General features: G+C 44.9%; 1 protein-coding gene across 6 annotated transcripts in view; it reads right to left on the reverse strand.

Moving 5' to 3' along the window:
- fancm (FA complementation group M) overlaps positions 1–24,390 on the reverse strand; it is a 74,687-nt gene that overhangs the window by 21,297 nt on the left and 29,000 nt on the right. For all 6 annotated transcript variants that reach the window (XM_021584383.3, XM_021584382.3, XM_021584381.3 and 3 more), the window contains 4 exons: positions 22,906–23,112; positions 19,448–19,673; positions 17,715–17,866; positions 17,129–17,287 (listed from right to left, as the gene is read on the reverse strand). In XM_021584383.3, the coding sequence (XP_021440058.3) occupies positions 17,129–17,287; positions 17,715–17,866; positions 19,448–19,673; positions 22,906–23,112 (744 nt within the window). The remainder of the gene's footprint in view (positions 1–17,128; positions 17,288–17,714; positions 17,867–19,447; positions 19,674–22,905; positions 23,113–24,390) is intronic.

A 24,390-nucleotide genomic window follows, 5' to 3' on the forward strand; every position in this document is an offset into this window, starting at 1 on the left:
AGTGTATGTCAAAACTGTAACTCGGCCACTCCGGAAAATTCACTATGTTCTTGGTAAGCAACTCCAGTGTATATTTGGCCTTGTATTTAAGGTTATTGTCATACTCAAAGGTCAATTGATCTCCCAGTGTCTGGTGGAAAGTAGACTGAACCAGGTTTTCCTCTAGGATTTTGCCTTTGTTTAGCTCCATTCCATTAATTTTATTATCATGAAAAACTCAACAATTCTTAACAAATAACAACTCTTAACAATCACAAGCATACCCCTAACATGATGTAGCCAGCACTAAGCTGTAATGTGTTATGTTTAATGCAAATCCAATACACTTTGTATTCAGGATCTTTTGCAGTATTGCTTTAGTGCCTTGTTGCAAACAGGATACATGTTTTTTTTCACTCTATCAATTAGGTTAGTATGGTGGAATTAACTGAAATGTTGTTGATCCATCCTCAGTTTTCTCCCATCACAGCAATTACACTAACAGTTTTTTAAGTCACCATTGGCCTCATGGTGAAATCCCTGAGCGGTTTCCTTCCTCTCCGGCAACTGAGTTAGGAAGGACGCCTGTATCTTTACAGTGACTGGATGTATTGATACACCATCCAAAGTGTAATTTGTAACCACCATGCTCAAATGGTTATTTTTACCCATCTAGATGCTGTTCTTTGCGAGACATTGGAAAACCTCCCTTGTCTTAGTGTTTGAAATTCACTGCTCGACTGAGGGCCCTTACTGATAATTGTATGTGTGGGGTATAGAGATGAGGTAGTCATTAAAAAATCATGTTAAACACTATTACAGTCCATGCAACTTATTATGTGACTTGTTAACCACATTTTTACTCTTGAATGTATTTTGGCTTGGCATAATAAAAGGGGTTGAATACTTATTGACTGAAGACATTTCAGCTTTTCAATTTCAATCCATTTGTAAATGTGACAAATAACATAATTCCACTTGGACATTAAGGGATATTGTGTGTAGGCCAGTGACCAAAAATATCTAAACTCTTTAAAAAAATTATGAACATGCACCTGTGGAACGGTCGTTAAGACACTAACAGCTTACAGACGGTAGGCAATTAAGGTCACAGTTAAAACTTAGGACACTAAAGAGGCCTTTCTTCTGACTCTGAAAAACACCAAAAGAAAGATGCCCAGGGTCCTTGCTCATCTGTGTGAACATGCCTTAGGCATGCTGCAAGGAGGCATGAGGACTGCAGATATGGCCAGGGCAATAACCAACAACACTCAAACTTTTACAGATGCACAAATCGAGAGCATCCTGTCGGACTGTATCACCGCCTGGTTCGGCAACTGCTCCGCCCACAACCGTAAGGCTCTCCAGAGGGTAGCATCACCGGGGGCAAAATCTCGTCAGGTATCCAGCACGCCATCCTCTATAACCCTGCCTCTTCTTTTTCAGAGACTCTGGGATTTAGGCCTGGTCCGGGATGAGCAGTATGTCATTCGCCGCAGACTCTTTGAAGTAGAAATCCTCATCCAAATCGAGGTTAGTGATCGCTGTTCTGGTGTTCAGAAGCTCTTTTTGGTCATAGAAAACGATGGAAGGAAACATTATGTACAAAAAAAGTTACAATCAGCACAATTAGCAAAATAGCACAATTGGTCAGGAGACAGTAAAAGTGCTGCTATTCCCTCCAGCGACATTAGGAGCGGGAGGAGGATAGGTCAGGGTCCTCAGTGGTCTTATGAAAGGACTTAAGCCCAAGAACGTGAGTGTATATCCCTCTACATGTATAGTAAGGTGTGTCAGGTCAACTGGTTTTAATTTGTATGATACATTTGTGACTCTTGTATGATGGCAAAGGAAACATGACCATCCTTGGATGGACAAGAAATGTTTATTCTATTCTATGATGATGGAGAATAAATGGGTAGCCAGTTAACATTGGTCATATTATCAACCTATCAACATCCAGGTGATGAAGGATGAATACAACAGCTAGGACAGTATCCAACTGTGGTGCCTTACAAATGGATCACTGAGCATTCCAGAGCATTCTACCTGATGACTGGTAGAGAACAGCAGAACACTCAGTGGGTTTTGTCCAACATGTCTCTGGACCCACTCACTGTCACAGTCATACGCTGGACCTAGTTTTGTCCCAGGGAATAAATGTTGTGGATCTTAATGTTTTTCCTCATAATCCTGGACTATCGGACCACCATTTTATTACGTTTGCAATTGCAACAAATAATCTGCTCAGACCCCAACCAAGGAACATCAAAAGTCGTGCTATAAATTCACAGACAACACAAAGATTCCTTGATGTCCTTCCAGATTCCCTCTGTCTACCCAAGGACGCCAGAGGACAAAAATCAGTTAACCACTTAACTGAGGAACTCAATTTAACCTTGCGCAATACCCTAGATGCAGTTGCTCCCCTAAAAACTAAAAACATTTCTCATAAGAAACTAGCTCCCTGGTACACAGAAAATACCCGAGCTCTGAAGCAAGCTTCCAGAAAATTGGAATGGAAATGGCGCCACACCAAACTGGAAGTCTTCCGACTAGCTTGGAAAGACAGTACTGTGCAGTACCGAAGAGCCCTTACTGCTGCTCGATCATCCTATTTTTCTAACTTAATTGAGGAAAATAAGAACAATCCGAAAATTCCTTTTTGATACTGTCGCAAAGTTAACTAAAAAGCAGCATTCCCCAAGAGAGGATGACTTTCACTTTAGCAGTGATAAATTCATGAACTTCTTTGAGGAAAAGATTATGATCATTAGAAAGCAAATTACGGACTCCTCTTTAAATCTGCGTATTCCTTCAAAGCTCAGTTGTCCTGAGTCTGCACAACTCTGCCAGGACCTAGGATCAAGAGAGACGCTCAAGTGTTTTAGTACTATATCTCTTGACACAATGATGAAAATAATAATGGCCTCAAGCTGCATACTGGACCCTATTCCAACTAAACTACTGAAAGAGCTGCTTCCTGTGCTTGGCCCTCCTATGTTGAACATAATAAACGGCTCTCTATCCACCGGATGTGTACCAAACTCACTAAAAGTGGCAGTAATAAAACCTCTCTTGAAAAAGCCAAAGCTTGACCCAGAAAATTTTTAAAACTATCGGCCTATATCGAATCTTCCATTCCTCTCAATTTGTTTTGAAAAGGCTGTTGCGCAGCAACTCACTGCCTTCCTGAAGACAAACAATGTATACGAAATGCTTCAGTCTGGTTTTAGACCCCATCATAGCACTGAGACAGCACTTGTGAAGGTGGTAAATGACATTTTAATGGCATCGGACCGAGGCTCTGCATCTGTCCTCGTGCTCCTAGACCTTAGTGATGCTTTTGATACCATCGATCACCACATTCTTTTGGAGAGATTGGAAAGCCAAATTGGTCTACACGGACAAGTTCTGGCCTGGTTTAGATCTTATCTGTCGGAAAGATATCAGTTTGTCTCTGTGAATGGTTTGTCCTCTGACAAATCAACTGTACATTTCGGTGTTCCTCAAGGTTCCGTTTTAGGACCACTATTGTTTTCACTATATATTTTACCTCTTGGGGATGTTATTCGATAACATAATGTTAACTTTCACTGCTATGCGGATGACACACAGCTGTACATTTCAATGAAACATGGTGAAGCCCCAAAATTGCCCTTGCTAGAAGCATGTGTTTCAGACATAAGGAAGTGGATGGCTGCAAACTTTCTACTTTTAAACTCGACAAAACAGAGATGCTTGTTCTAGGTCCCAAGAAACAAAGAGATCTTCTGTTGAATCTGACAATTAATCTTAATGGTTGTACAGTCGTCTCAAATAAAACTGTGAAGGACCTCTGCGTTACTCTGGACCCTGATCTCTCTTTTGAAGAACATATCAAGACCATTTCAAGGACAGCTTTTTTCCATCTACGTAACACTGCAAAAATCAGAAACTTTCTGTCCAAAAATGATGCAGAAAAATTAATCCATGCTTTTGTCACTTCTAGGTTAACTACTGCAATGCTCTACTTTCCGGCTACCCGGATAAAGCACTAAATAAACTTCAGTTATTGCTAAATACGGCTGCTAGAATCCTGACTAGAACCATTTTTTAAAATCATATTACTCCAGTGCTAGCCTCTCTACACTGGCTTCCTGTCAAAGCAAGGGCTGATTTCAAGGTTTTCCTGCTAACCTACAAAGCATTACATGGGCTTGCTCCTACCTATCTCTCTGATTTGGTCCTGCCGTACATACCTACACGTACGGTACGGTCACAAGACGCAGGCCTCCTAATTGTCCCTAGAATTTCTAAGCAAACAGCTGGAGGAAGGGCTTTCTCCTATAGAGCTCCATTTTTATGGAACGGTCTGCCTACCCATGTCAGAGACGCAAACTCGGTCTCAACCTTTAAGTCTTTACTGAAGACTCATCTCTTCAGTGGGTCATATGATTGAGTGTAGTCTGGCCCAGGAGTGGGAAGGTGAACGGAAAGGCTCTGGAGCAACAAACCGCCCGTGCTGTCTCTGCCAGGCCGGTTCCCCTCTTTCCACTGGGATTCTCTGCCTCTAACCCTATTACAGGGGCTGAGTCACTGGCTTACTGGGGCTCTCTCATGCCGTCCCTGAGTGGGTTGATTCACTGATGTGGTCATCCTGTCTGGGTTGCCCCCCCGGCCTTTCTAGGGAGTTTTTCCTAGCCACCGTGCTTCTACACCTGCATTGCTTGCTGTTTGGGGTTTTAGGCTGGGTTTCTGTACAGCACTTTGAGATATCAGCTGATGTACGAAGGGCTATATAAATAAATTAGATTTGATTTGAACACAGCTGTAGTCGGGGTGTTGCCCCCTTCCACTACAGCTAAAACATGCCACACTAGTACAGCACTGCTGTTGACTTACACCACATGACCAAAAGTATGTGGACACCTGCTCGTCGAACATCTCATTCCAAAATCATGGGAATTAATATGGAGTTGGTCCCCCCCCCCTTGCTGCGATAACAGCCTCCACTTTTCTGGGAAGGCTTTCCACTAGATGTTGGAACATTGCTGCGGGGACTTCCATTTAGCCACAAGAGCACTAGTGATGTCGGGCACTGATGTTGGGCGATTAGGCCTGGCTCGGAGTCGACGTTCCCATTAATCCCGAAGGACAGTCAAGTTCTTTCACACCAATCTAGACAAACCATTTCTGTATGGACCTCGCTTTGTGCATGGGGGCATTGTCATTCTGAAACTGGAAAGGGCCTTCCCCAAACTGTTGCCACAAAACTGGAAGCACTGTAGCGTTAAGATTTCCCTTCACTGGAACTAAGGGGCCTAGCCGGATCATGAAAAACAGCCCCAGACCATTATTCTTCCTCTACAAAACTTTACAGTTGGCACTATGCATTTGGGCAGGTAGCGTTCTCCTGGCATCCGCCAAACCCAGATTCGTCCGACGGACTGCCAGATGGTGAAGCGTGATATATCACTCCAGAGAACGTGTTTCCACTGCTCCAGAGTCCAATGATGGCAAGCTTCACACCACTGTAGCCAAAGCTTGACATTGCGCATGGTGATCTTAGGCTTGTGTGTAGCTGCAAGGCCATGGAAACCCATTTTATGAAGCTCCCGACTAACAGTTCTTGTGCTGACGGTGCATCCAGAGACAATTTGGACAGACTTCACGGCTGAGCCGTTGTTGCTCCTAGACATTTCCACTTCACAATAACAGCACTTACAGATGACGGTGCCATGTTGAAAGTCACAGAGCTTCAGTAAGGCCATTCTACTTCCAATGCTTGTCTATGGAGATTGCATTGCTGTTTGCTCAATTTTATACACCTGTCAGCAACAGGTGTGGCTAAAATAGCTGAATCCACTAATTTGAAGGGGTGTCCACATACTTTGGTATATATAGTGTACCTCTCCAGCACATCCACTCAGGGAGTTAAACACTGAGGGTATAGATATAGCTCAAAAGGGGAAGTGGCCTAGTTATGAGTTATACGTAGATCACGCCTCTTGGCAAACACATTTAATTATGTTGACAGTTGTGAACTACGCTAAGGGAGGCAGAACGCGGCTGGGGTTAGAGAACACAACGTACGAGACATTTTAGTGTTTGTTAGATTGAGGCCGTGATACATTAGCCTTGTAAACCAGCCTGATCACTTTGCTCACGTCTGTTTCAATTGAAGTACGCAGCTATAGATAAACGGGCAATCTGAAGTTCAAACAAAGCAGAAACCCTACCAGTTCCACCATTGTTTTGGTAAACAACTGAGTGATGGGGCTGGAGAAATTTACCCACCCTCAAATGTTTGTTTCACACTTCAAAACGTTCATGCAGCACAATCAGGCATTGTATTTGACTGATTTAATAACACCCTAAGCTTATTGTACTGCATATTTACAGAAGGGGATAAAACAGGAAAGAAACTAAGCTAAACCATTGAACTGTTTGTTTACAATTGCTTTAAAGGGTAATTATATACCAGAATCTAAATTGGTCAGACCTCCAAAGTAGTCCAATGTAAATATGAGTCCACATCGCACACCATTGGTTGTGTGGATCCAGCTTACATGCCTTCACCCCAAATGCATGGATTAGATGAGCCCCGCAAATCCGGAAATTGCATGGTGCCTATCTTTTCCATTCATTTTAGAGCTTGTGGAGTTTTGCTGGATCTACAAAACAGATGGTCTGAGACGTGGTGTTACGGTGAGTGAATGAGGACCCAAAAGCGAACTAACTTAAACAGAGCTTCTTTAATAACTAAACATAGGTAGGCTCAGATAGACCGGCAGATTCCAACAGGACAGGACAAGGTTACAGCAAACATGACGATAGTCTGGCTCAGGCATGAAACACAACAAACAAGAATCCGACAAGGACAGGAACAAAAACAGAGAGAGATATAGGGACCTAATCAGAGGGAAAAAGGGAACAGGTGGGAAACGGGGTGAATGGGTAGTTAGGAGGAGACAAGGAACAGCTGGGGGGAAGCGGGGGAGAAAAGGTAACCTAAGACGACCAGCAGAGGGAGACAGGGTGAAAGGAAAGGACAGAGACAAGACACAACATGACAGTACATGACAGTACCCCCCCACTCACCGAGCGCCTCCTGGCGCACTCGAGGAGGAAACCTGGCGGCAACGGAGGAAATCCTCGATCAGCGCAGAGGGAACCCAACTCCTCTCCTCAGGACCGTACCCCTCCCAATCTACGAGGTACTGGTGACCACGGCCCCGAGGACGCATGTCCAAAATTCTACGGACCCTGTAGATGGGTGCGCCCTCGACAAGGATGGGGGGGGGGGGGGGGAAGACGAGCGGGGGCGCGAAGGACGGGCTTGATGCAGGAGACATGGAAGACCGGGTGGACGCGACGAAGGTATCGCGGAAGAAGAAGTCGAACTGCGACAGGATTAATGACCCGAGAAATACGGAACGGACCAATGAACCGCGGGGTCAACTTGCGAGAAGCCGTCTTAAGGGGAAGGTTCTGAGTGGAGAGCCAAACTCTCTGACCGCGACAATATCTAGGACTCTTAGTTCTACGCTTATTAGCAGCCCTCACAGTCTGCGTCCTATAACGGCAAAGTGCAGACCTGACCCTCTTCCAGGTGCGCTCGCAACGTTGGACAAAAGCCTGAGCGGAGGGGACGCTGGACTCGGCGAACTGAGATGAGAACAGCGGAGGCTGGTACCCGAGGCTACTCTGAAAAGGAGATAGCCCGGTCGCAGACGAAGGAAGCGAGTTGTGGGCGTATTCTGCCCAGGGGAGCTGTTCTGACCAAGACGCAGGGTTACGAAAAGAAAGACTGCGTAAGATGCGACCAATAGTCTGATTGGCCCGTTCTGCTTGACCGTTAGACTGGGGGTGAAAGCCGGAAGAGAGACTGACGGAAGCCCCAATCAAACGGCAAAACTCCCTCCAAAATTGAGACGTGAATTGCGGACCTCTGTCCGAAACGACGTCTGACGGAAGGCCATGAATTCTGAAAACATTCTCGATGATGATTTGTGCCGTCTCTTTAGCAGAAGGAAGCTTAGCAAGGGGAATGAAATGAGCCGCCTTAGAGAACCTATCGACAACCGTAAGAATAACAGTCTTCCCCGCTGACGAAGGCAGTCCGGTGACAAAATCTAAGGCGATGTGAGACCACGGTCGAGAGGGAATAGGAAGCGGCCTGAGACGGCCGGCAGGAGGAGAGTTACCGGACTTAGTCTGCGCGCAGACCGAACAAGCAGCCACGAAACGACGCGTGTCATGCTCCCGGGTGGGCCAACAAAAACGCTGGCGAATGGAAGCAAGCGTACCCCGAACGCCAGGGTGGCCGGCTAACTTGGCAGAGTGAGCCCACTGAAGAACGGCCAGACGAGTAGGAACGGGAACGAAAAGAAGGTTCCTAGGACAAGCGCGCGGCGACGGAGTGTGAGTGAGCGCTTGTTTTACCTGCCTCTCAATTCCCCAGACAGTCAACCCGACAACACGCCCCTCAGGGAGAATCCCCTCGGGGTCAGTGGAGGCTACTGAAGAACTGAAGAGACGAGACAAAGCATCAGGCTTGGTGTTCTTAGAGCCCGGACGATAAGAAATCACGAACTCGAAACGAGCGAAAAACAGCGCCCAACGCGCCTGACGCGCATTAAGTCGTTTGGCAGAACGGATGTACTCAAGGTTCCTATGGTCAGTCCAAACGACAAAAGGAACGGTCGCCCCCTCCAACCACTGTCGCCATTCGCCTAGGGCTAACCGGATGGCGAGCAGTTCGCGGTTTCCCACATCATAGTTACGTTCCGACGGGGACAGGCGATGAGAAAAATACGCGCATGGGTGGACCTTGTCGTCAGAGAGGGAGCGCTGAGAAAGAATGGCTCCCACGCCCACCTCTGACGCGTCAACCTCGACAACGAACTGTCTAGAGACGTCAGGTGTAACAAGGATAGGAGCGGATGTAAAACGATTCTTGAGGAGATCAAAAGCTCCCTGGGCGGAAACGGACCACTTAAAGCACGTCTTGACAGAAGTAAGGGCTGTGAGAGGAGCTGCCACCTGACCGAAATTACGGATGAAACGACGATAGAAGTTCGCGAAGCCGAGAAAGCGCTGCAGCTCGACGCGTGACTTAGGGGCGGGCCAATCAATGACAGCTTGGACCTTAGCGGGATCCATCTTAATGCCTTCAGCGGAAATAACAGAACCGAGAAATGTGACGGAGGAGGCATGAAAAGTGCACTTCTCAGCCTTCACAAAAAGACAATTCTCTAAAAGGCGCTGGAGGACACGTCGAACGTGCTGAAGATGAATCTGGAGTGACGGTGAAAAAATCAGGATATCGTCAAGGTAAACGAAAACAAAGATGTTCAGCATGTCTCTCAGGACATCATTGACTAATGCCTGAAAGACAGCTGGAGCGTTAGCGAGGCCGAAAGGAAGAACCCGGTATTCAAAGTGCCCTAACGGAGTGTTAAACGCCGTCTTCCACTCGTCCCCCTCCCTGATGCGCACGAGATGGTAAGCGTTACGAAGGTCCAACTTAGTGAAAAACCTGGCTCCCTGCAGGATCTCGAAGGCTGAGGACATAAGAGGAAGCGGATAACGATTCTTAACTGTTATGTCATTCAGCCCTCGATAATCTATGCAGGGGCGCAGAGACCCGTCCTTCTTCTTGACAAAAAAAAACCCCGCTCCGGCGGGAGAGGAGGAGGGGACTATGGTACCGGCGTCAAGAGCTACAGACAAATAATCCTCGAGAGCCTTACGTTCGGGAGCCGACAGAGAGTATAGTCTACCCCGGGGGGGAGTGGTTCCCGGAAGGAGATCAATACTACAATCATACGACCGGTGTGGAGGAAGAGAGGTGGCCCTGGACCGACTGAACACCGTGCGCAGATCGTGATATTCCTCCGGCACCCCTGTCAAATCACCAGGCTCCTCCTGTGAAGAAGAGACAGAGGAAACAGGAGGGATAGCAGACATTAAACATTTCACATGACAAGAGACGTTCCAGGAGAGGATAGAATTACTAGACCAATTAATGGAAGGATTATGACAAACTAGCCAGGGATGGCCCAAAACAACAGGTGTAAAAGGTGAACGAAAAATCAAAAAAGAAATGGTTTCGCTATGATTACCAGAAACAGTGAGGGTTAAAGGTAGCGTCTCACGCTGAATCCTGGGGAGAGGACTACCATCCAGGGCGAACAAGGCCGTGGGCTCCCTTAACTGTCTGAGAGGAATGTCATGTTCCCGAGCCCAGGTCTCGTCCATAAAACAGCCCTCCGCCCCAGAGTCTATTAAGGCACTGCAGGAAGCTGACGAACCGGTCCAGCGTAGATGGACCGACAAGGTAGTGCAGGATCTTGAAGGAGAGACAGGAGTAGTAGCGCTCACCAGTAGCCCTCTGCTTACTGACGAGCTCTGGCCTTTTACTGGACATGAAGTGACAAAATGACCAGCGGAACCGCAATAGAGACAGAGGCGGTTGGTGATTCTCCGTTCCCTCTCCTTAGTCGAGATGCGGATACCTCCCAGCTGCATGGGCTCAGCACCCGAGCCGGCAGAGGAAGATGGTAGTGATGCGGAGAGGGAGGCGACGGAGAGCGCGAGCTCCTTTCCACGAGCTCGGTGACGAAGATCAACCCGTCGCTCAATGCGAATAGCGAGTTCAATCAAGGAATCCACGCTGGAAGGAACCTCCCGGGAGAGAATCTCATCCTTTACCTCTGCGCGGAAACCCTCCAGAAGACGAGCGAGCAAGGCCGGCTCGTTCCAGCCACTGGAGACAGCAAGAGTGCGAAACTCAATAGAGTAGTCTGTTATGGATCGATTGCCTTGACATAGGGAAGACAGGGCCCTGGAAGCCTCCTCCCCAAAAACAGATCGATCAAAAACCCGTATCATCTCCTCCTTAAAGTCTTGATACTGGTTAGTACACTCAGCCCTTGCCTCCCAGATTGCCGTGCCCCACTCACGAGCCCGTCCAATAAGGAGAGATATGACGTAGGCGACACGAGCAGTGCTCCTGGAGTAAGTGTTGGGCTGGAGAGAAAACACAATATCACACTGGGTGAGGAACGAGCGGCATTCAGTGGGCTCCCCAGAGTAACACGGCGGGTTATTGATTCTGGGCTCCGGAGATTCGAAAGCCCTGGAAGTGGCCGGTGGATCGAGGCGGAGATGGTGAACCTGTTCTGTGAGGTTGGAGACTTGGGTGGCCAGGGTCTCAACGGCATGTCGAGCAGCAGACAATTCCTGCTCGTGTCTGCCTAGCATCGCTCCCTGGATCTCGACGGCTGAGTGGAGAGGATCCGAAGTCGCTGGGTCCATTCTTGGTCGGATTCTTCTGTTACGGTGAGTGAATGAGGACCCAAAAGCGAACTAACTTAAACAGAGCTTCTTTAATAACTAAACATAGGTAGGCTCAGATAGACCGGCAGATTCCAACAGGACAGGACAAGGTTACAGCAAACATGACGATAGTCTGGCTCAGGCATGAAACACAACAAACAAGAATCCGACAAGGACAGGAACAAAAACAGAGAGAGATATAGGGACCTAATCAGAGGGAAAAAGGGAACAGGTGGGAAACGGGGTGAATGGGTAGTTAGGAGGAGACAAGGAACAGCTGGGGGGAAGCGGGGGAGAAAAGGTAACCTAAGACGACCAGCAGAGGGAGACAGGGTGAAAGGAAAGGACAGAGACAAGACACAACATGACAGTACATGACACGTGGATTCATCTTGACATCAAACTACTTTTGAGGTCTGAAAACATCTCACAAGATGTGACTTTGGAATTGAATGTCACTTTAACGTTTATTCCTATTTTACTTGTTAGTACTGCCTTGTTACATCAGATTTTGCACTGGTGCAAACGTGTAGTCAATCTGATCCTTAATTTCCTTTGAAATTCAAAGTCCTTGATTAGATATGACTCACCTGTTCAAATATAAATGCCAATGTAAAATGACAGACAGAAGCAGATGACGTGATAAAACACATTGCAAACGTCTGAAACGCAATTATCATTTCAACACTGGTGAGAGAGCAATTGGGTCATTGGACTGAATTCCCTTTTCGATGGACCAGACAATGTCCTTGGTCTGTCGCTCAATCAATTGACCAGTTTGCTCGAGTGAATGTCATTATTAAATTAGCCACAAGCCAGTGTAAACTGGAACATCAATATAAAACATTGGGCCAACATTTGATCATTGGGTTCACATTGTTTGAGTTCACAATTTACATGAGTGCTGCTGAGCTGCGAGTTCCAGGCGCCCGCCCGCCCAGTCTAGTAAATTGAAATGAAATCCAATCCCGAGTTCATCCCGTTCCATAGTGACAGCCAAACCCCTCTGTTTTCCCTTACCAATGAACACCAAACAAAACACTGCTGGTTTGGAGTGGACAGGCCCCTCTTATGTTCATCACAGAGGCAACAGGGTGTCAGGCTCCCCATCTCTTTCACTCTAATCTCTGCTCTTCCTAGCTCAGCCCGTGTTCGTGCATATCTAGGTCACCCAGGGCTGGCCTACTTAGTGCTTCCTGGGCTTACAAATTCTGAGAAACGTAATAATTCTGAGAAAAGCGAGGGAGAGACAGCCTGTCTGCCTGCTCTGTGTCTCCCTCTCTCCCTATCATAAAAGGCAAATGAAAAAAAGGGAGGAGACAGGAAAATGAAAAACACAGCATGGCTGCGTGTGTGCACGGACTCGCACAGAGAGAGGTCTTCAAATGAAAAGGGATCGCTTTTTTTATAAACAAAACACCTTTCCCTTTGAAATTGGGTTGTTTTTGTTGCGTTGCCACGGTCATTGGTTTTAAAAGGTGAGGGCAGGAGGGGAGAGGAAAGCAGCGCAGGCGAAAGAACAAATGCAAAGGCCTTTACGATTTAGGCCATGTAACTAAGCCTTGGCTAATGTCATCGGCCCTCTGAATAAGCCTTAAAGAATAGAGCCAGGGGGAGCCGGGACTGGAATAAGCTAAACCGAATACCAATAAATAGGGAAGTCGAGCTCATCCTATGAAGCCCCCGTTGGAAAAACTATGAAAGTTGTTTGGAATAAAGGAAACAGCAGAGGGAGAACCCCCCCTATCCACATCGACGGGACAGCAGTGGAGAAGGTAGAAAGTTTTAAGTTCCTCGGCGTACACATCACGGACAAACTGAAATGTTCCACCCACACAGATAGCGTGGTGAAAAAGGCGTAACGGCGCCTCTTCAACCTCAGGAGGCTGAAGAAATTTGGCTTGTTGCCTAAAACTCTCAAACTTTTACAGATGCACAATTGAGAGCATCCTGTCGGGCTGTAATCACCGCCTGGTACAGCAACTGCACCGCCCACAACCGCAAGGCTCTCCAGAGGGTGGTGCGGTCTGCACAACGCATCACTGTGGGAAAACTACCTGCCCTCCAGGACACCTACACCACCCGATGTAACAGGAAAGCCAAAAAGATCACCAAGGACAACAGCTACCCGAGCCACTGCCTGTTCATCCTGCTACCATCCGGAAGGCGAGGTCAGTACAGGTGCATCAAAGCTGGGACCGAGAGACTGAAAAACAGCTTCTATCTCAAGGCCATCAGACTGTTAAACAGCCATCACTAAACACAAAGAGGCTGCACAAACAAACAATATTTTATACCATCTATTGGATCTTGCCTATGATGCTCTGTCATTGCTCATCCATTTATTTATATGTATATATTCTTATTCCATTCCTTCACTTAGATGTGTGTATTAGGTAGTTGCTGTAGAATTGTTAGATTACATGTTGGATATTGCTGCACTGCCGGAACTAGAAGCACAAGCATTTCGCTACACTCGCATTAACATCTGCTAACCATGTGTATGTGACCAATAAAATGTGATTTGATGATCGTGGATTGGTCTAATGGGGGAAATATAAACAGTGGTGAAAAATCAAGCTACACTACTTTCAGATAATTTCCATTTCAAACTGTTGAAACGTCAGTTAACTGTGGCCTATATACGCAAGGCCTATTTTGTGGTTGTTTGCGAATAACACTCTGGTGAGATGGATGACCACAAATAGAGCTTCTACATGCACTGAAAATGTCCTCGTCGAGATTGATCCGTTTGTGATGTTGAGATTGTGATGCCTACAACAAGCCTACAACACATAGGGGCCTATTTGTTGGCCCAAATATCTCCACGGTGAACAAACGAGAGGAACCAACTGGCACGACGTCTCGTTCACCTGTGGCGAAGGAAACGTTCCAAAATAGCTTATTAGGATAAGGTGAAAACTAGATCCACCCGAAACAAACCTAGGGCTCTAAAGGACTGAATATCAGCTGTCTTTGAATGAAAGGCAAATGCCAGTACAATGGAGCTCGCCGATTGTCTTTTAAAGCTATACGAACGATCCAATGTTTTTGAAACAGCTGACAGACATTTCCCTAATATTTGAGACTTGTTATTGAGTTTTTACCTGAAATTGTAACATTCTGAAATTGTCGCAATGGCGGAAACCTATCCTCCCCACCAAAGCATGTAAAATGTAGATCATACAAATAGGATATGTTTTTTCATTTGTAACATTGTGTGGTGATTTCAGAGGTGGCACCAAAAAAATCCCTTAAAGTACTACTCAAGTAATTTTTCGGGGGTCTCTGTACTTTAATTTACTATTTTATATTTTTGACAACTTTTACTTGTACTCCACTACTTTCCTAAAGACAATAAGGTACTTTTTACTCCATACATTTCCTCTGACACAGCAAAGTACTCGTTAAATTTAGAATGCTTAGCAGGACAGGAAAATGGTCCAATTCGCGCACCTATCAAGAGAACATCCCTGGTCATCCCTACTGCCTCTGATCTGGCAGACTCACTAAACACACATGCTTCATTTGTAAATTAGGTTGTGTTGGAGTGTGCCCCTGGCTATCAGTAAATAAATAAATAAATACAAATTGTGCCGTCTGGTTTGCTTAATATACGGAATGTGAAATAATTTATACATACTTATACTTTTTAAACAAAAGCATATTTTAGCAGTGACAATGACTTTTGATACTTGAGTAAAAGTAATTGGTTTAAATATACTTAAGCACTATTTTACTGAGTGACATTCACTTGAGTCTTTTTCTATTAAGGTATCTTTACTTTTACTCAAGTATGACAATTGGGTACTTTTCCCACCCCTGACTGCAGTTTAAAGTTTGTATGAGAGGGTTAAATCGTACATTTTTGATCGGCTAACGTTACTGGACGAAGACATGCTTTTAGCAACTCTGCTTAAGTCATGAAGCTAAAATGTAATGAGTGTAGCCACTGACCACTGATTAAAAGCGGTGGTTCGCGCTTTCAGTTTTGCGCAATTGCTGCCATCAATCCACGGTTTCTGGTTGGGGAAGGTTTTAATACTCGCCGTGGGTACAACATCAACGATCCACTTGCTAATAAACTCGCTCACCGGATCAATGTTGTTCTTCGACGCTATTCGGAACATATCCCAGTCCTCGTGATCGAAGCAATCTTGAAGCGTGGAATCAGATTGGTCGGACCAGCGTTGAACAGACCTGAGCATGGCCGTTTCCTGTTCTAGTTTGTCAATAGGATGGGAGCAACAAAATGGAGTCATGGTCAGATTTGCCCGAAAGGAGGGCAAGGGAGGGCTTTGTATGTGTCGCAGAAGTTAGAGTAACAATGATCCAGGATTTTGCCAGCCCGGGTCGCGTATTTGATATGCTGATAAACTTTAGGGAGGCTTGTTTTCAGATTAGCCTTGTTAAAATCCCCAGCTACAATAAATGCAGCCTCGGGATATGTGGTTTCCAGTTTACATAGAATCCAATGAAGTTCTTTCAGGGCTGTCGAGGAATCTGCTTGGGGAGGGTATACACGACTGTGATTATAAGCGAAGAGAATTATCTTGGTAGATAATGCGGTCGGCATTTGATTCTAAAGAATTCTAGGTCAGGTGAACAAAAGGACTTCAGTTCCAGTACGTTGTTATGATAACACCACGACTCGTTAATCATAACGTTTGTTTCTGTCTGCGCGAAGAACGAAGGAGACTGTACCGACTCTGATAACAAATCCCAAGTGAGCAATGTTTCTGTGAAGCAGAGAATGATGCAATCTCTGATGTCTCTCTGGAAGGCAACCCTTGCTCGGATTTCGTCTACCTTGTTGTCAAGAGACTGGACATTGGCGAGTAGTATATTCGGGAGCGGTGGGCGATGTGCCCGTCTACGGAGCCTGACCAGAAGACCGCTCCGTCTGCCCCTTCTGCGGTGCCGCTGTTTTGGGTCGCCTGCTGGGATCCGATCCATTGTCCTGGGTGGTGGACCAAACAGAGGATCCGCTTCGGGAAAGTAGTATTCCTGGTCGTAATGTTGGTAAGTTGACGTTGCTCTTATATCCAATAGTTACTCCCGGCTGTATGTAATAAGACTTAAGATTTACTGGGGTAACAGTGTAAGAAATAATAAAATAAAAAAATACTGCATAGTTTCCTAAGAACGCGAAGCGAGGCGGACATCTCTGTCGGCGCCGGATGTTTATGTGGATATATTGAAGCAACATCTCAAGACATCAGTCAGGGAGTTAAAGCATGGTCGCAAATCGGTCTTCCAAATGGACAATGACCCCAAGCATACTTCCAAAGTTGTGGCAAATTGGCTTAAGGACAACAAAGTCAAGGTATTGGAGTGGCCATCACAAAGCCCTGACCTCAATCCTATAGAAAATTTGTAGGCAGAACTGAAAAAGCATGTGCGAGCAAGGAGGCCTACAAACCTGACTCAGTTACAACAGCTCTGTCAGGAGGAATGGGCCAAAATAAACCCAACTTATTGTGGGAAGCTTGTGGAAGGCTACCTGAAACGTTTGACCCAAGTTAAATAATTTAAAGGCAATGCTACCAAATACTAATTGAGCGTATGTAAACTTCTGACCCATTGGTAATGTGATGAAATAAATAAAAGCTGAAATAAATCTCTCTCTACTATAATTCTGACATTTCACATTCTTAAAATAAAGTGGTGATCCAAACTGACCTAAAACAGGGAATTTTAACTGTCAGGAATTGTGAAAAACTGAGATTAAATGGATTTGGCTAAGGTGTATGTAAACTTCCGACTTCAACTGTATATGGATGGGTAGATGGATGACCCCCTCTGAGGTTGCCCTCCCTCTCACCTCTTCCTGGCGCAGGCCGTCAATGAGCTCCATGACCTTGGTGAAGTGGTGGCAGCGGTTGGAGTGGTCCACAATGTGAGTGGGGAAGGGCTGGTTCTGCCAGTGTCTCCATTCCCACAGAGACAGCTCCCTGGTTGGCCCGCTGGAGAGCAGCTCCACCTACAGCCACATACACAACATAATCATAAAATATACCACTTAGCAGATATTATCCAAAGAGATAATGGGGCGGCAGGTAGTGGTTAGCTCGTTGGGCCAGTAACCGAAAGGTTGGTGGATCGAATCCCTGAGCTGACAAGGTAAAAATCTGTCGTTCTGCCCCTGAACAAGGCAGGGCCACTGTTCCTAGGCCGTCATTGTAAATAAGAATTTGTTCTTAACTGACCTGGCTACTTACATAAAGGTTAAATATATATTTTTTAATCTAAGATACGTGAGTGCATACATTTGTAGTGTGTGTGTGTGTGTGTGTGTGTGTGTGTGTGTGTGTGTGTGTGTGTGTGTGTGTGTGTGTGTGTGTGTGTGTTTGTGCGTGTGTGACTGACCAATGTGTTTGATCCGTGCAAGAATTTAACCCATGACTCACCCGAGGTGGCGAGCCTTCCTGTTTTGAGAGGAAGCGGGACCGTCTTAGAATGGGTGGAGCCTCCCCCTCCCCCAGTTTCATCGTAGACTCCCAGTGAGTGAGCTCAGAGGGGCTAAGGAAGCCATCCTTCTTCACACTCTCCTGGTGCCCGACTGGATCATTAAAACACAAGGGGGAAGCCGTCTTTATACTCCAAAGCTGAGAGAGGCCCGTTGTCTGTCTTTCAACTGTTACAAAAGCTTACAATACAGGTACACGGAGAGCCAATACATACACTACCGTTCAAAAGTTTGGGGTCACGTAGAAATGTCCTTGCTTTTGAAAGAAAAGCAACATTTTTTGTCCATTAAAATAACATCAAATTAATCAGAAATACAGTGTAGATTTTGTTTATGTTGTAAATGACTATTGCAGCTGGAAACAGCAGCCCATTATCAGCAACCATCACTCCTGTGTTCCAATGGCACGTTGTGTTAGCTAATCCAAGTTTGTCATTTTAAAAGGCTAATTGATCATTAGAAAACCCTTTTGCAATTATCTTAGCACAGCTGAAAACAGTTGTGCTGATTTAAAGAAGCAATAAATCTGGCCTTCTTTAGACTAGTTGAGTATCTGGAGCATCAGCACTTGTGGGCTTGATTACAGGCTCAAAATGGCCAGAAACAAAGCACTTTCTTCTGAAACTCGTCAGTCTATTCTTGTTCTGAGACATGAAGGCTATTCCATGTGAGAACGCTGTGTACTACTCCATTCACAGAACAGCGCAAATGGGCTCCAACCAGAATAGAAAGAGGAGTGAGAGGCCCTGGTGCACAACTTAGCAAGAGGACAAGTACATTAAAGTGTCTAGTTTGAGAAACAGACGCCTCACAAATGCTCAACTGGCATCTTCATTAAGTAGTACCCGCAAAACACTAGTCTCAACGTCAACAGTGAAGAGGCAACCCCCGAGATGCTGGCCTTCTAGGCAGAGTTGCAAAGAAAAAGCCATATCTCAGACTGGCCAATAAAAAGAAAAGATTAAGATGGGCAAAAGAACACAGACACTGGACAGAGGAACTCGGCCAGCATTCTGGAGTCGCCTTTTCACTGTTGACATTGAGACTGGTTTCTGACAAGTTTCAGAAGAAAGTTCTTTCTGGCCATTTTGAGCCTGTAATCAAACCCACAAATGCCGATGCTCCAGATACTCAACTAGTCTAAAGAAGGTCAGATTTATGGCTTCTTTAAATCACCACAACCGTTTTCAGCTGTGCTAACATAATTGCAAAAGCGTTTTCTAATGATCAATTAGCCTTTTAAAATGATAAACTTGGATTAGCTAACACAATGTGCCATTGGAACACAGGAGTGATGGTTGCAGATAATGGACCTCTGTACGCCTTTCCATTTTTCATTTAAAATCAGCCGTTTCCAGCTAAAATAGTCATTTACAACATTAACAATGTCTACACTGTATTTCTGATCACTTTTATGTTATTTTAATAGACCAATTTTTAAAAAATGTTCTTTCAAAAGCAAGGACATTTCTAAGTGACCCCAAACTTTTGAACAGTAGTGTATGTCAAATGAAAAATATTTAGTTAAATGCAAACACTGCTCTGCTCTGGACAAGATGCCCAAATATTTGGAGCACAGTGATAACAACACCAAGACTATTATCTATGAGAGTCTTTGCTGTCGGTTCGATTCAATCACAGACATACCATGATGCGGAAGAATAAAGGACTCACGTTGGCCCTCCAAGGAGTGGGACCTGCGCCCCCTCCAACCCCCGGCGAGCCGCCCGCTGCTCTCCCGGTGGTCAAATTGGCCACAGGTGATGTGCATCTTGTGCAGGGCGGGATGCACCCCGTCGGGCAGCATGCGGGGGTTGTGGGGAAACATGTGGAAACTGTGGCTGTTCCCCACGATAGACTTGTACACCTTGCGCTTGTTGCTCTGGCTCTGGTTATAGGTCTGAGGGGGAAACAAAAGATGTCCGACAAAGAGTCGGGTGGTTGCAGATTAGGGGGTCGGCGCTCAAACAAAGAGTGTTTCAAAACGTAGTCAAGATGATTTAAAGCTATTTCATGCTTACAATGCGTTCAGAACGTTTTCCCACTTTTCCCACATTTTGTCGTGTTACAGCCTGAATTTCAAAAAGTATGAATTTTTAATGTGTCGTCACTGGCCTACACACAATACCCGATGGTGTCAAAGTGATTTGCTTAACAAGTCACATAATAAGTTGCATGGACTCACTCTGTGTGTAATAAGTGTCTAACATGAACTTTTTAATTGACTACCTCACATCTCTGTACCTCACACATGCAATTATCTAGAAGATCCCTCAGTCAAGCGGTGAATTTCTAACACGGATTCAACCACAAAGACCAGGAGGTTTTCCAATGCCTCACAAAGACGGGCATCTATTGATCGATGGGTAAAAATTTAAAAAAAAGACATTGAATATCCCTTTGAGAATGTTTGCTGTTAATTACACTTTGTAAGACCCTGTACACCCTGTCACTACAAGGATACAGGTGTCCTTCATAACTAAAGGATTTCACCATACGGCCAATGGTGACTTTAAAACAGAGTTTCATGGCTGTGAAAGGAGAAAACTAAGGATGGATCAACAACATTGTAGTTACTCCACAATACTAACCTAATTGACAGAGTGAAAAGGAGGAAGCCTGCACAGAATAACAAATATTCCAAAACATGCATCCTGTTTGCAACAAGGCACTGAATTAGTACTGCAATAAATGTGGCAAAGCAATTAACTTTTAGTCCTAAATACAAACTGTTATGTTTGGGGCAAATCCGATACAACACAAACTTCTAAAAAACTTGTTTTCACAATTATGAGGTATTGTGTGTAGATGGGCGAGAGGATATATATATATACAGTGCCTTGCGAAAGTATTCGGCCCCCTTGAACTTTGCGACCTTTTGCCACATTTCAGGCTTCAAACATAAAGATATAAAACTGTATTTTTTTGTGAAGAATCAACAACAAGTGGGACACAATCATGAAGTGGAACAACATTTATTGGATATTTCAAACTTTTTTAACAAATCAAAAACTGAAAAATTGGGCGTGCAAAAATATTCAGCCCCCTTAAGTTAATACTTTGTAGCGCCACCTTTTGCTGCGATTACAGTTGTAAGTCGCTTGGGGTATGTCTCTATCAGTTTTGCACATCGAGAGACTGACATTTTTTCCCATTCCTCCTTGCAAAACAGCTCGAGCTCAGTGAGGTTGGATGGAGAGCATTTGTGAACAGCAGTTTTCAGTTCTTTCCACAGATTCTCGATTGGATTCAGGTCTGGACTTTGACCATTCTAACACCTGGATATGTTTATTTTTGAACCATTCCATTGTAGATTTTGCTTTATGTTTTGGATCATTGTCTTGTTGGAAGACAAATCTCCGTCCCAGTCTCAGGTCTTTTGCAGACTCCATCAGGTTTTCTTCCAGAATGGTCCTGTATTTGGCTCCATCCATCTTCCCATCAATTTTAACCATCTTCCCTGTCCCTGCTGAAGAAAAGCAGGCCCAAACCATGATGCTGCCACCACCATGTTTGACAGTGGGGATGGTGTGTTCAGCTGTGTTGCTTTTACGCCAAACATAACGTTTTGCATTGTTGCCAAAAAGTTCAATTTTGGTTTCATCTGACCAGAGCACCTTCTTCCACATGTTTGGTGTGTCTCCCAGGTGGCTTGTGGCAAACTTTAAACGACACTTTTTATGGATATCTTTAAGAAATGGCTTTCTTCTTGCCACTCTTCCATAAAGGCCAGATTTGTGCAATATACGACTGATTGTTGTCCTATGGACAGAGTCTCCCACCTCAGCTGTAGATCTCTGCAGTTCATCCAGAGTGATCATGGGCCTCTTGGCTGCATCTCTGATCAGTCTTCTCCTTGTATGAGCTGAAAGTTTAGAGGAACGGCCAGGTCTTGGTAGATTTGCAGTGGTCTGATACTCCTTCCATTTCAATATTATCGCATGCACAGTGCTCCTTGGGATTTTTAAAGCTTGGGAAATCTTTTTGTATCCAAATCCGGCTTTAAACTTCTTCACAACAGTATCTCGGACCTGCCTGGTGTGTTCCTTGTTCTTCATGATGCTCTCTGCGCTTTTAACGGACCTCTGAGACTATCACAGTGCAGGTGCATTTATACGGAGACTTAATTACACACAGGTGGATTGTATTTATCATCATTAGTCATTTAGGTCAACATTGGATCATTCAGAGATCCTCACTGAACTTCTGGAGAGAGTTTGCTGCACTGAAAGTAAAGGGGCTGAATAATTTTGCACGCCCAATTTTTCAGTTTTTGATTTGTTAAAAAAGTTTGAAATATCCAATAAATGTCGTTCCACTTCATGATTGTGTCCCACTTGTTGTTGATTCTTCACAAAAAAATACAGTTTTATATCTTTATGTTTGAAGCCTGAAATGTGGCAAAAGGTCGCAAAGTTCAAGGGGGCCGAATACTTTCGCAAGGCACTGTATATATATATATATATATATATATATATATATATATATATATATTTTTAATCCATATTGAATTTAGGCTGTAACACAACAAAATGGGGAATAAGTCAACGAGTATGAATACTTTCTGATAGCACTGTATCTGTTAATTCTAGACGCAACTCTAGAGCAAAATGTTTTTGGCGGTTGATCAATGTGTGACGAAACAGGATAAGCATGGATTCTTAAAGCAGTGCCAGGTAACACAAAGTGCACTTGAGGATGTTTGGTCTATCTTCGCACAACAAAAGGAAACCAATATAAAACGGTGAGATGCCTGGGAAGGAGCCAGACACTTGTAAACACTAGACAGAGACTCCAGAGCCAAAAGCCGTCAGACACAAAAGACTGGACCCGGTTGGGGGTTGTGGAATTTGGTATTTTGAAAGAGTGGAAACACAGCTAGGTCTAGAGCACACTTTGTACCTCAGTCTCGCCCGCTCTATTCAACTGTCTAAATAAATTAATACGATGGAAAAAAATAAGGACATTCCATTGACCTGGTCCTAGTGCCGTCTTGCTAACCCTTATGTTAATTGCCATGCCAAACATAAACACGTTTGGCATGACAACAATCATAGGAATGACCGTAGAGGTACAGCGCAAACAGATGTGGGACCATTCCTAAGATTCCAAAGGCAGGAGTTGTCTCTCACTCTCTCCTCTCGTCCCTCGGCCAAGATGACCACTATGCGACCCTGGCGTTTGCGTCCGGTGCGGCCCATGCGCTGAACCAGGCGGATGGGACTCTTCTGGGCGTCGAAGCACACGATGAGGTCCACCTCGCCGATGTCCAGCCCCTCCTCACCCACGCAGGTGGACACCAGGGTGTTGAAGCCCCCCTCCCGAAACATCCGCATCACCTTCGGTACAGAAATCGATACATTTTATCAGGATTACAGAAATGTTCACTGTGCCTGTATGTGAAGTCAATCTTAAACATGTATGTCTGTTCTGTCAAGTCATGTGGTTCTAATGATTTAGTGGGTAAGAGCATGGTGATGGCAACACGAGGGTTGTGGAATCGATTCCAGCATGGGGTCAGGGCCACAAATACTGAATATGAGTCACTGAATGGTGCGGAATTACCATATTTGCGTGCACACACACACACCTGTGAATATATACTGTACTTTGTTTGCATCAATAAATGACTGAACCATTATACTGGTAATTGAATCCAGCACAGTTTAGGATTAAGGTAAATGTTTCCTTGTACAGCAGCTCTCATGAAGGCACAGAGCTGAAGGCACAGTGCTACTGTACTCTGTGACATCATGTCCTCGGTGCCTCAGGGAGTTGAAGAGGAGCTGAGCAGGCCTATGCATTAACTGCGTGTCTCTGTACAAAACAGAAGCCTTAAAATATTCAGGAGTCGGGACCAATGCAATTTATCGACGACCTGCAGAGGCATGATACTTATGAGCGGCATAACATTTTGTGCTAAAGTACAAAGGGGGGGGGGGGGGGGGGGACCAGCTAGTTCTTCAAACGCTACTGTCGGCTATGTTCCTGTAAGTTAATGGTGGGTGCTACATTTAGCCTAGAGGCTAACAGTTTAGCAATTCAATTGATTTGCTGGTGGTTTTTGAAGAACATAAAACATATCATTTATATATAATCTTTACCTGAACTGGCTGTTTTCTTTCTTTATCGTAAATCGCCTTACCTTCTCCATTGTATACAGGCCTACCTACGTTATGTTATACCTATGGTACAGGTGTGAAAATATATTTCTACCAGCACACCAGTCTCCCATACCCTAACTATGCAAATTAATCAACAAAACTCTTTGGGTCTCCTTAACGTACATATTGTCATGAATTTTACTTGTGATTTCAACTTGAATGTGTTATTGTGTATGTATTGTAATATCCATGTATTTCAGTATATTTGACTGCCAATGTGAATATCAGTACATTTAAATAAATAAATTAAACAAAATATTGGCAGCTCGCCAACACACAGTGACAAGACAGAGCAGGATGTGTTAACTATCTAAGCTAAGCATACACCCTGTCTGCCAGTCAGGAATAGAGAAGGCTGAGGGCCTGAGAAGACAAAGCCTAATATGGTCAATGTTGTAGCCGTCTCCAGGACAACAAAAAAAAACACCTTAGCTTCAGTCAGAGCTGCTAAGC

This window comes from Oncorhynchus mykiss, chromosome 25, assembly GCF_057628025.1.
Source record: "Oncorhynchus mykiss isolate SJ-2025 chromosome 25, ASM5762802v1, whole genome shotgun sequence".
Lineage (NCBI taxonomy): Eukaryota > Metazoa > Chordata > Actinopteri > Salmoniformes > Salmonidae > Oncorhynchus > Oncorhynchus mykiss.